The sequence below is a fragment of the Petaurus breviceps genome, unplaced genomic scaffold (assembly GCF_028583685.1).
Source record: "Petaurus breviceps papuanus isolate PSGF00001 unplaced genomic scaffold, PetGlider_PUasm1.0 90865, whole genome shotgun sequence".
Classification (NCBI taxonomy): Eukaryota; Metazoa; Chordata; class Mammalia; order Diprotodontia; family Petauridae; genus Petaurus; species Petaurus breviceps.
This window is the reverse complement of record NW_027187367.1, coordinates 2,562,983-2,576,723: the sequence shown is the minus strand read 5'-3', so window position 1 is coordinate 2,576,723 and position 13,741 is coordinate 2,562,983. Positions and strand designations below refer to the sequence as shown.

Genomic DNA, 13,741 nt, shown 5'->3' with positions numbered 1-13,741 from the left:
TCAGGAGAACCTGAGTTCAAATCCAGCCTCTGACACTTAACACTTACTAGCTGTATGATCTTGGGTAAGTCACTTAACCCCAATTGTCCTGCTCTCCCCCCTCCAATAAACAAAACAAAAGAAAACAAAACAAAACAAAAACAAGATTCAAATTTTTTTAACTTCATCAGGAGCAGTTCCAACCCACCATGTAGTGACCTATACATAATAAATAATAATCAAATTAAATTCCCTAAGTATACTTAAGTCTAGTGGTGGGATAGGGGAAGGTGAATGGAAACAGTACTCAGATCCAAATCTGTAAGTATAAAACCATGCTGAAGTTAAATAACAAGTACAAAATACCTCCCAAAGTTATCTGCACATATATACTACCAAGAATTATTTCTCTTTATTCTCTTCTTCTATGGTCTTTATTATTTATTATCCTATCTCTTATCCCTCAATTCTACACTTATGCCTTAAAAGGCAAAAATATTCAACACTGCCCTTAAATTCTACTCATTGTTTTTACCTTGTCTTGAGCCAAAACTCTTTTGTCAGTGCCCTTCGGAGTGCAGCCTTCACATCCTTGTTCCTCAAAGTGTAAATAAAAGGGTTGAGGGTGGGTGTGACAATCCCATAGAAGAGGGCCATAATTTTGCCCCGATCATGGGAGTAGCTAGAGGGGGGCTGGACATACATGCTAATGGCTGTAAAGTAAAACATGAAGACTACTAGTAGGTGGGAGGCACAAGTATTAAAGGCCTTCCAGCGGCTTTCAGCTGAACGGATTTTCATCACTGCTTGTGCAATGAAGCCATAGGTACCTAAGATAAGGGTAAGGGGCACCAAGAGCAGGAGAGCACCAAGTACATTGAGTTCAGCCTCATTTACATGGGTGTCAGTGCAGGCTAATTTCAGCAGGGCAGGCACCTCACAGAAGAAGTGGTCCACAATTTTCCTGCCACACCGTGGGGCCACCACTGTGAGTGTTGTTTGGACCAGGGAATTAGCAAACCCACTAAACCATGTTCCAGCTGCCATGTGGATACAACGCCTCTGATTCATGATGATTGGGTAGTGGAGGGGTTTGCAAATGGCAGCATAGCGGTCAAAGGCCATTATGGCTAACAGTATACATTCAGTTGAGCCCAATGCCAAGAAAATGTAGAGTTGAGCAACACAACCACCATAGCTTATGGTTTTCTCTGGGCCCCAAAGGTTGACAAGCATCTGTGGGACAGTGCTGGTAGTATAGCAAAGGTCCAAGAGGGAAAGGTTGGAGACAAAGAAGTACATTGGACTATTAAGCTGGGGATCTAGGCAAGAGACAAGTATTATGGAGATGTTGCCAAAGAGAGCAAATAAATAGGCCACTAAAAAGATTACAAAGAGTGGTTTTTCCAGCCAAGGGCGGTCAGAAAATCCCAGGAGAACAAAGTCTTCCAAGGAGCTCTGGTTGCTGGTCCACATTTTGGCACCTTCAAATATCCTTTTGGTTGAGATCTGGAGGAAATACTTGTTATAAATGGATGATTATCATGGAGTAAAGACATTAAGAAAAATAAAACTATAAGGCTCTTAGTTCAAATCCCAGTTAAAGGTGTCATTTCAGTAGTCTTATATTGTTGGTTCTCCTTGTATACTGCATGTGATGAAAAAGTGAGTGGATATTTATTACTATATTGCGGAGTAGTTGTTGGTAAGAGAAGACAAAGGCCTGGACATAAAACATCAGAGCAATACTTGGGAGAACTGAGCTTGAATCTGACTTTGTTACTTGTTGCTTGGCATCAGGTTAGTTACTGAAACTGCCTGAGCTTTCATCTATTTGACATGAAACTGAGATGCTATCTTACACATTCCTTTTCATCATCTTTATAGGGTTGTGGTGGGTAAAACAAAATATGAGGTAAGCCAGGAAGGATTCTGGATAAAAAGGAGCAGAGATATCCAAACGTAATATAAACATATGACAGACATGGCCTGAAGAAAGGAGGAGAATATTTAGAAAGGGAGACATAGACTGAATCTTATGGTCCCAATGGAGGCTCTTGAAGATATCATGGTGATTGGCGTTCAACTGATAATTCAGCTCCTATGACAATGGACTTTGTGGATTCCTGTAACTCTCCTCCAGCAGGTAACATGATTCTGAGACATAAAATAATAAAGGGTCAATCCCTTGATTTTGCTCCCAGCAAAAATGTTCTCATAACAGTATCTGAATAATCTAAAATAAATCCTATGCTTCCTCTTATCCCTTCAGAGTTAAATAACTAGAATTCCAGCTATTTCTTTTTACCTATTAGCTCCTCAATTCTGGGAATCCCTCTTACCATTCTTCAGGATGACCAGCAGACATCTAGGCCTCAGCAGTCTGATATAGTGACATGCATCATTCAAGAGGAACTGCTCTATTTAAAGTTACCAATGACCTCTTAATGACCAATTTAATGGTCTTTTTTCAGTCTTTATCCTTGTTTCCTCTACAGCCTTTCACACTGTCAATCACATCATTCTATATGATACTTTCTTTTCTCTATGTTTTCATGACACTGTACTCTCCTGGTTCTCTCCTAACTGCTCCTCAGGGTTCTTTGCTTGATTTTCATCAACATTACCCCCCCTAACCAGAGTGTCCCCCAAGTCTCTGTCCTGGGCCCTCTTTTCTTCTTTATACTATTTATTGTGGTCATCTCATCACCTTCTTTGGAGTCAATGATTACTTTTGTATTGATGATTCTCACATCTATTTGTCCACTGCTAGCCTTCCTCCTGTGTTCCAGTCTTGCATTTCTAACTGCCTAGTGGATACTTCAATTGGATAGCCCTTGTCAACATCTTAAAGTAAGCAGGTCCAAAACAGAACTCATTATCATTTCCCTACAGCTTTCTCCTCTCTAAACTTCCTTGTTCCATCTTCTTCCCATTTATCAAGGCTGGGAACTTAGGTATCATGCTTGATGCCTCACTCTCTCACCACCCCCTACCTTATCCAACGTGTTGCCAAGTCTTGTCAATTCTACCTTCTCTACATCTCTTATACATGCCACTTTTAATAAATCAATCAGCAAAATTTTTTAAGTGCCTACTATGTGCCAAGCATGGTACTAAGCCCTGAGAATTAAAAAAAAGTAAAAATAGAAAACAAACTCAGTCCTTAATGTGGAGTCAATATGCAAAGAAATATACACAATGCAAACTATATACAGGACCAAAAAGAAATAATAGTTAGAAGGCCCTAGAATTAAGAGGGATTAAGGAAGGCTTTTATTGAAAGATAGGATTTAGGAATTTAAAGGAAACCAGGGGAGTCAGTAAGTGAGTTGAAGAGGGAGAATATTTCAGGCATGGGAAACAACCAGAGAAAATGCCAGGAGCCAAGGAACAGAGTGTCTTATTCACGGAGTAGTTGGAATCCAGTCTTACTGGATCAAAGAGTACAGAGTGCCAAACAGAGCATTTTGTTTGTTTCTAGAGTCAATAATAGGCTACTTGAATTTATTGAGTAGTGTGATAACCTGTGCTGAGGAAAATCACTTTAGTGGCTAAATGGAAGATGGATTGGCGTGGGGAGAGATTTGAGGCAGGCAGACCCACCAGTATGCAAGCGCCTGCTATTCTCAAAGCCTGAGGTAACTCTTGAGGGCCTGCATTAGAATGGTGGCTGGCAGTGTCAAAGGAGAGAAGTAGGAATATTACAGAGATATTGCAATTTGACAGGCCTTGGCAGCAGATTGGATATGGGGAGGTGAGAGAGTAAAGAGTACAGGATGACTCTGAGATTGTGAGCATAAAGGACTGGGGGAATGATGTTGCCCTCCATATTAATAGAGAAGGTGTGTATGGGAAGAGGGTTTAGGGTTAAAGATAATGAGTTCTGTTTTGGACATGTTGAGCTTGAGATGTCTGCTGGGCACTAGTTTGAGATACATGAAAGGTGGTCAGAGATGTGAGGTTAGAGGTCAGCAGAGAGTTTGGGGGCAGGACAGATAGATTTTAGAATCATCAGTAGAGAGATGGTAATTAAATTCAGGGGAGTTTATAAGACCACCAAATAAAGTAATGTAAAGGGAGGAGTAAAAAAAAAGGCTGGAAACAGAATATTTAACCACAGTTAAAGGGTATGATCTGGATGAGGATCCAGCAAAAGGGAAAGAGAAAGAATGTTTACATAGGGAGGAGGAAAAGGAGACAGTGGCATCCTGAAAACCTAGAGAGACAGGGATATCAAAGAGAAAAGAGTGAACAACAATGTCAAAGACTGGAGAGAGGCCAAGGGAAGTGAGCACTGAGAAAATGAGGATTTGCCAACTGAAAGATCATAAGTAACTTTGGAAAGAGCTGTTTTGGTGGAATGTTAAGACTGGAATCTGGGTTAAGTAAGAGGTTAAGGAGAGAATGAGAGGAAAGAAAGTGGAGAGGTCTATTGTAAATAAACTTTTTGAAGAGTTTAGCTAAAAAGGACAAAGAGATATAGGACAGTAATTAGTGGGGCTGGAAGAATCAGGTGAGGGTTTTTTTTTCAGGATGGGAGAGATGTGGCCATGTTTGTAAACAATAAAACAGAAGCCAGTAGAGAGGAAGAGATTGAAAATAAGAGGAACAGTGAGACTGACGGTGCAATGCATTGAAGGAATTGGGTTGGAATCACTGGAACAAGTAGAGAGGGGCTAGACTTGGTAAGGAATAAAGCCACTTTATCATGTGAGACAGGCGGAAGTGGAGATAGTGGCAGAAGGTGTCTGAAGTTAGAAGTTAGAAGAGAGACCTCACTCTTTTTTGTGTAAAATTGAAGGTAAAGTTTTCAGCTGCCATAGTGGGGAAAGGGAAAACTATGGACAATGTGAGGAAGGATGAAATGGTTTAGAAGAGCCACTATGGAGAGAGGGTTAAGTTGAGAAGGGAGGCATAGTAAGATTGGCTAGCAGCAGTGAGGGCACAATTGAGGTTGCATAACATAAATTTATAGTGACCCCAGCCAGAACAGGTGTGATTTTTTTTCATTCTTAATCCTCTCTTCTGACACTGCTACTACCATGGAGTAAGTCCTTATTGCCTCATGCATGGCTATGAAATTGACAAAAAAAGTGAAAAGCGAAATAGACATAAATAACTTGTTGATCTCCTGCCTCTGCTCTCTCCTCACTCTGGTCCATGCTCCACTCAGCAATAAAATAATGTTCCTAAAGTACAGGTCTGAGCATTCCATCCTAGTACGCAATAAACTACAGTGCTTTTCTATCATTTCCACATCAAATAGAAAATCTTCTCTTTGTCTTTTATATATTCATATCCCATCTCCCTTTCTGGTCTTCTTATACCTTATTCCCATGTACTCTGTGGTCCAGCGACAGTGGCTTCCTTGCCACTCCTCACACAAAACTCTTCATCTCCTGACTCTAGGCATTTTCTGCTTGTTCCCTTGACCTGGAATGTATTCCTTCCTTCCTTATCTTTACCTCCTGGTTTCTCTGTGTTCCTTTGTCTCAATCAAAATCCCATTTTCTCCAAGAAACCTTGCCTGGTATTCTCTAATCCAGTCTAGTCTTATCTCTTTTTTTTAATGAAATTACCTCCTATTTATCCTGCATATATTTTGTTTGTACATAGTTATTTGCAATTAGACTGTGAGCTTCTTGAGGTCAGGGACTGGTGTTGACTTAATTTTTATCTCCACCACTTAGCACAGTGGCTGACACATAATAAGTGCTTAATAAATGCCTTTTGATTTAATCAGTGAAGAGAATTAGATTGGACATGAGGAGACAGTTTGAGATCTGGCTCTGTTATTACCTTTCTATGTAAGCTTTGGATTGGCACTTTATTTCAGCCTCAGTTTCTTCATTTGTAAAATGAGCAGACAATACTACATGATCTTTAAGTTTCTAGTTCTATTATCCAACACACAAATGACTCTATGAACTGAAAATGGTTCTTCTTACCCATTAGATCAAATCCAATGATGACTTTCCCATGCAAAGCTCCTTCAGCAAACATGCACTACACAATTCTCACTTACAACAATTACTCAGTATCACTCCCATTTTCTAGTCTGAAGGGTTTCTTTACAATAATTTGCTTATATTTTTGGTTTTCATATCACTCATCTTTCTACCTGTATCTTTAATAAAACCATTCCCCCAACTCCCTCCCCACCCTACATAGAATGTTCTCAAATCTGTCTTTTATGTCAAGTAGTAGTCTTTCGCTTGCTGATGGCTCCTCTTCCCTAGGAAATCTTTCCTTAATTAACCCATGTAACTCTGATTTTTTATCTCCTCTCAGAAAATACATATATACACAGTCTGCATACATTTCAACATTAAAGCTGCAACTAAATTTATAATAACAATACCATCATACATGTGCATAGAATTTTATAATTTTCTAAATTTTCTTTCAAGAATCATTTCTTTTGAGGATCTTGTGAGGACCAAAACAAATGATGTCCCCAGTTTTGTTAATGACTATCTGTATGACCTTGTTAAGTCACTTCACTTTCTTCATGTGAGAAAGGAGGGGGCTGAACCATATAGTCTTTAAGGCTCTTCCAGCTAGAAAAGTTTATGTCATATGGCACAGTAGATAGAGTGTTGGACTTAGGGTCAGAAGGAATTGAATTTGAAACTTATCTCCACCATCAGTACACTAATTCTCTTCATATTTTCCACATTTAGCTTTCACTCCAAACTTTCCTCATAGTAGATTTGAACATGACAACATCCTCTTATTTCCAATACACTAAAAAACAAAGGACTAGGGGGTGGCTAGGTGGCATAGTGAGTAAAGCGCTGGCCCTGGAGTCAGGAAGACCCGAGTTTGGTTCTGGCCTCAGATACTTAACACCCAGACAAAAAAACTAGCCTTGTAAACCTTGGGCAAGTTACTTAACCCCAACTGCCCTCCAAAAGGCAAAAAAAATAAAAATAAAAAATAAAAAGCAAAGGAGTAAGTGGACCTTGGACTGCCTTTTCCTATGTCTGCTCTCCTGTTTTTTAGAACACCTCTAGAATTTTACATAATTCTAAAAAAATCCCTGTAGAATTCTACAAGTTAGAGGGGGAATAGGGTGTGAATTCCAGGCATAGGGGATAGCCACTAAAATGTAAAATATAGCTTCATAAAGTGGCTGATACTGCTTCCTGGTGGGTGCTAGAATGATCCCGGAGGGTGGAAGTAGCCCTGGGTGCAATTGAGGGGTGTGGAATAAAAATAAGGGGGTGGTGGAAGTATAAAAAAAAGAAAAGATAGTGAAATAAAAAATTTTAAACAACTGTAAGATGTAATTATTTTTTAGTATTACTAGTTGTGGAAGTAGTAGTAGGAAAGTAGTAGATAATAGTAATAGTAATAGCAGTAGATACACCATATCAAAAATGACTCATGATAAAATCATTGTTAGAAGTTAGTAATAATAGTTTGAGTTGCACTAGGGTTGTGGTTGTAAATGTCTAACAATTTGTTTTCCAGGGAAAAAGTACACTGGACATTTTTAAAGTTTAGTCTACATTATTAATATTTTCTTGTCTTTAGACTTTAGTTTTTAGACTTTACTTTTAGTTTAGACTTTAGTCTAGATAATCTAAAAAATAACAAATCTAGCCCTGATTTGTAGCATTTGCCAATTTCCAAGGTGTAAATGCTCACACTGAAAATTTAACAATTGATTCTCTAGAGTTCATAAGAACTGGCTCCACCACACCTGTGATATCCCAGTTGTGGGAGCTGATGGAGTAGATTAAGCTTAAAGATGTCAACTTCAGAACCCTGGCACAGTGGAGTGCCAGTTTTTGGTAGACCTCTATGGCAACACAAATCAACTAGCCTTCTTTTTCTGCTACCTGTTTTATTATTTATCTCCCCCACTTTCATTTTTTACTTAAAATAATTTTCTTCAGCATATCTTCTTTAACATAACTTTCTCCTTTCTCTAACTTTTCATGCCTACCATACATACAGTGCAGTCAGAAATATATGGCTAGAAGGAGACACACACATAAATGTATATGTGTGTATATATGTATGTATATACATATATAAACATAACACATACATGCAATATATATGTGTGCATACACACACAGTGTGTGTGTGGATAGATAGGTAGATAAATAGACAGACAGATAGATAGATAGTCCCAAAAGCTTTGAGACACCTGGTAGAAGGTTTTTTGGGGAATAATAATTAGGGTTTGACATAAAGAGTTTGGAGTAAGAAGTAATGATTGAGAATGTGTGTACTTTTGCCTGATAGTGTGTGTGTATATATTTGTGTGCCTCTACATGAACATGTATGCTTTGTGCAATCCAATGTTTAATAAATATTTGTCAAGATTCCAGGAATATTAACTTTTAGCGGATTTATTATCAGCTCCTCTGCCTTTAGTTTTAGGGTTAAAAAATATCAATTGCTTTCACTTGATCTTTTATATCAAGTGAAATTTTAGTCACTAGATTATTTACTCTGCTTTTCTCTACCCCCATGCATTCTCTTAGGTCTTTATCAAAGTTATAGGGTCACAAAAACTCTGCTAGGAAAAATATTATCAGAGGCAATCTACTATAAGTCCTCCTAAGAATAATTTCCTCAATACATACCCAACAAGTGACTAGTGGCAGTGACCAGTGAGGTTTGTAGGCAATTCATTTCACTTTTATGTAACCCTCACGTTCGTAAGTTTTTCCTTATATCAAACCTATATTTCTAGTTCTACCTTGTCTTCCACATGACATCACTTTAAATATTTGATATCATGTTCCCTCCAACTACAACCTCACTTCTTTTAAATCATAATTAATAATAATAATTGTATTACATAGTACTTTGAGATTTGCAAAGTGCTTTCTATATTACAACTCATTTGATCCTATAGGGATCAACCCTGGGAGATATGTACTGTTATTTATTGACAAGGAAAATGTGGCACAAGACCTTTAATGACTTGCCCAGGGTCACACATCTAATAAATGTAATAAGCTAGCAAGGCACAATTTAACTCAGATCTTTCTGACTCTAAGCTCAATGAGTTATCTACTATACCAGTGAGCTGATTCTTATTTGGCATGATCTCAAGGTCTTTCACTACCCTGGCTGTCCTCTTCCAGATTCTCTTTCAATTCATTAATGCCCTTTCTCAACTTGGTTCCTAGGACAGAACCCCAAACTACATGTAGGGAAGAATGCAGTGGGAGCATTACCTTCATTCTAAGCATTTATACTTTTCTTAACATAGCTTAAAGTAGTTTTAGTTTAGCGAGTTGCCACATCATAGTCTTAACTCATTGAGCTTGCGTTCTGCTGAAACCAACTGGGTAAAATGCTTCCTAATAAAGTCTTTCTTAATTTCACTTATTTTATAGAGACAATAATCCCATTGTATAGGCTTTGTAAAAAGAATCGAGGGAACCAGGAACAGATAGAGAGTCAGGGTGCCAGAGAAAGGATGTTAGTCAGGCTTCAAGAGGGGCAGAACATGTTGAGATGACATATTCACTCTTGGTCCCAGGGGAAAAGCAAAATTATTAAAGGAGAGTATATACTATCCTCTTCTAAATGTGTAGCTTTTAAGGGATATTTACAGCTTTTTAAGATTTATAAGTATTATGGAAGCAAATGAAATATTTGCAAAGGGAGAGCGAAAACAATGGAGCAATGATAGAGTTGATAGAGCTAGAGACTATAAAATCAGATAATTTGGGGAGAGATCAAAGAATAAGGAGAAAGAAAACTTGAGGCAGAGATAGTAGAGACATTTAAAAAGATAATAGAGATAAAACTAAGTCAAAGATAATAATGGAAAATAAATGTAGAGACTCAGAAATAGACAATATATTAATAAAGTAATAAGAAATGGAAGGAGGTGGAGAAAGATCAAGAAAAGAGAAAGAAGGGAGAAGATTGTAGAAAAGGGAGAGGGAGTTCAGTGGTTAGCAGAGAGGAGAAGATACCACAGGATGGAATCATGGAAATAAGATAAAAAGAGATAAAGTTAAAGGCACAAAGCTAGAGGTGGACAAAATGGTTCCAACAAAACAAAGACAGTGCACAATAAGTTTGGAGAATGGGCAGTTAACTTTTCTGGAAAGGGCTGTGGGGGCATTTGGTTTGATCTCTAGAGGGAGGATTAAAACATAAGTGGTGTTTAATTTCCCTGTGGAGGGAGAGAGGAAGTATTCTATGTCACCCTGATGGTGAGAAACAAACAGTGAAGATCGTGGGCTTTGGGGGTCTTGGGGGAGTAGGGAAAGTGAAGGAATGATTAAGGCTGGGCTAAAGCATAAAGAGAGGCAGGGTATGAGTCTGTAGTTCTGGAAAGAGAAACAAATTGAAACTCTCAGGCTTAGACACTTGCCATGGATGCCTTCTCCTCAAAGATGAAAAAATCTTTTACACATAGAGATTCCCAACGTGTTTTGATAGTAGTATTAACCTAGAAAAGACACTGAAAAGCAATCCAATATATTCCTCTGCCCATTCCAATTATATTAGTGTTTAGCATTCTTGAGTGAAAAGTTCTTTCTGAAGTGTCACCTAGTTTTTTATGCTGCAGCATGCTTATTTATGCTTTCTTTTTGTGATTCTCTGGATTCCAAACAATCATAGAGGTAAAGTTTTAGCAACTTGGCTTCATGGGATTTCTAGGAACAGACTTCTTGAAATCGGCCATTCCTGTTTATCTGAGCAAACTTATCCCTATCACATTCCACCCCAAGTCTCTGGTTACTCCAAACAAAGATGATTGAATTGAACCTTGGGGAACAGGAAGAAAACCTCTCACCTTCAAAAATATCCAAAGGAAAATGAAGTCTATGGGATTTTTGAGGCCAGTATTCCTGCAGCACAAAAATATTCCCATTTCTCCTCCCTTTTGAAGAAAGATTTTGAGAGAGGAGGAGTGGTATAGTGAGGATGAAAGTATGGGCACACTCTATTAATATGCACCAAGAATTCTTCAGATTAATTGTAGCCTGAATTTGCTTTTGGAAAGTTTAGCCTCTTTTTTTTTGAAGTTGTACCAAGGTCTTCATCATTTCAAACAATGGAAATGAAAAGAATCCCCAGCTGAATAACCAGACAACATTAGTGAATAAATTGTGACTGCACACTGAAAAATCCTGCATTTGAAAAATTACAAATTGGATATATAGCTATTGTTATATACATATATACATAGTTTCCATCTATATATAAGCATAGATAATGATTATGTTATCTATATATCATCACTATTTTCTTATAACCATATCTCTATGTGTGGCATAATTTTTAATCCCATGAAGAAATAACAAAGCAAGACTGAGACTTACCATTTTTCCCTATCAGGAATCTCTGATAGTTGTCTTATTATAGTACTGGTTTGACCAATTGTTCAAATGAGCAGCATTTGGATGAAAAAATCTGGGCCCTAACCAGGGCTATGGCATCCCACCAAGCCACAAAGGAGCCCAAACTTCCCATTGGACATCTATCTCTTACTCTGTAGCTGCAAACTATATCTCTGTCACTTGGCTAAAGGTCAACTCAAGGACCGCTAAGCCAATTTATGGCTAGCAGAGGAAATTGAGAATCCAATGGGAAATGTTCTTAATTTGGTACAATTAAGTCCTTGGGCTCATTCCTCTATGGAGGTATTTGAGATTCCACCTAATTAGGATCTTTTGCCAATGTGGGCATAGCAGAAAATCAAAGGGGATTAGATGGGGAGACAGTCTCAGGAGGAATGAAGAAGTGCTCTAGGTCAGTCAATTGGGAGACTTTAGAGGATCGGACAACATTTGTTCCAACAGTTGAGTTTCGTAATGTCAGGAGACTTAAATGAAATATCTGGAAAATGTGTAGCAAAGGAAAACTTCTTTCTGTCCCCACTCTCTGCTTTGGAAAAGAGAGAATGGATTTGAATACTTTTGAGTATAATTTTTTAAAAGAAATGTATAATCTCAGGCTCTCAGAGCTAGAAGAGATCTCAGAAATCATTTATTCAAACTTATAAATTAACAGAAATACCTTCTACAACATCCACCAAAAGTGTTTGTATAGATTTTAGCTGAAGACTTTGAAGGAGGGGGAAGCCACTATACCTACAGGTAGTTTTCTGAACAAGTCTAATTATTAGAAAGAAGATCCTTACATGGAAATGAAATATGCATCTTGGCAACTTCCATCCTTTGTTTTTTTAAGCATTTTTTCCCTTTGGAGACAAGTTTTACAAGTGAATAACTTTCCATACAATAGTTTACTTGAAAGCAATTATCAAATCTGCTTCCCACTACCTTCTTTTCTCAGTATTAATATCCTAAGTTACTTCAATTTATTGAACAGACATGATCTATATAGTTTCCATGAAAACCTGGTTGCTCTTTTCTGGACATGTTTCTGTTAGTCAACATTATCCTTAAAATGTAGCACCTAGAACTGAATATAAAATTCTAGCTGTGACCTGACCAGACACAATATAGCAGGACTATCACCTTATCACATATTTAATTGAAAAATTAAGGCCATTTGCTGGGAACTTTATCTTTACCCCTCCACCCTATCTCATATCACACAGATGCTTTCTGAAACTATCTCCTCCAATATCCTTGATTTGCATGAAAAGGTAGCCCTTCTCACCAGAGGAAATCCCTTTACATACACAAAAGGTTTCACTCCATCTTGGTTTTTTTTTTTGACGTATTGACCCCTCTATCTTCACCATTTTCTCATCAGTCCTCAATCTCTGTCTATTGTCTGTTTTTCTACTACTTACAAACATAATTTCAGGACAACCATGCCAAGACCACTGCTCTCTTTGTATTCTCTTTTTGGCATTAGGAGTAACCCTGTTTTCCACAGCCAAGGCCCAGTAAGCAAGTTATGCCCTGAATTTGGCATAGCACAACAAATTTTTGTACTCATCCTGTGGATGAACTCTGCCACAGCAGAATCCCAGAACTTTTTCACACAGATGGTCCTTGAGCTTGGATAAGAACCTACAGGACCCATGTTCCGGGCATGAAAACTTGCTATGAGTCAAACACTTGCCTCATTGTTGCTGTCACTCCTCATTGTTAGGGCTACAGATCATTGTGTAGCCACTGCAATATGTATTAAAATTTGGCCTCACTAAGGTAGGTCTCCTCCTAGAGGAGGAGGGTCCTGACACATGTGTCTACTTTCCTTTCTCCAAAGGAATAAAGAAAGCTTTTTGTTTTTGCCAACTCTTAGCTCTTTGGTTTTGATTTGTTTCTATTTTATTTTATTTTATTTCTTACAGTTAGCTATGGTTGTGTTGACCTGAATGAGCTCTTTGGTTTTTTAGAGTTAACAGTGGTTATATAACTTCTGTGACACTTTGGTCATTTGTTTTCAGATTTGACAATATTCATGTCTCTTTCATCTTCAAAAAACCCTCACTTGATCCTTCCACAATTCCTGCTAGTTGTGGTCCCATATCTCTCTTCTCTTTTGTGACTAAACTCCTTGAGAAGGGGCCTACTAAAGGCACCTTCATTTCCTTTTCTCTCTCTTTTCTCTTCCAATCTCCAATAATCATAATGTCTTTTCTCTATGAATATCTTGTTTCCACATAGTTTGCCTGTTGTCTCCTCTATTTGATTGGGAGCAGCTTGATGTCAGGGAATGTCTTATATTTCTTTGTGCCTTGCTCCCCACCACTGCTTATCACAGTCCCTGGCACATAGTTGGACCTCAAATGAGAGAAAGAACTAGAAAGAGAGAATTAGAAAGTTAGACAACAAACTTTTGTTTTTTA

At 38.0% G+C, this 13,741-nt stretch overlaps 1 protein-coding gene across 1 annotated transcript; it reads right to left on the bottom strand.

The window, feature by feature from the left end:
- Positions 1–510: 510 nt before the first annotated feature.
- Positions 511–1,455, bottom strand: LOC138150282 (olfactory receptor 2B2-like). Its single transcript, XM_069073695.1, has one exon. It carries the CDS (start codon positions 1,453–1,455, stop codon positions 511–513), a length of 945 nt encoding a protein of 314 aa, XP_068929796.1.
- Positions 1,456–13,741: the final 12,286 nt, after the last annotated feature.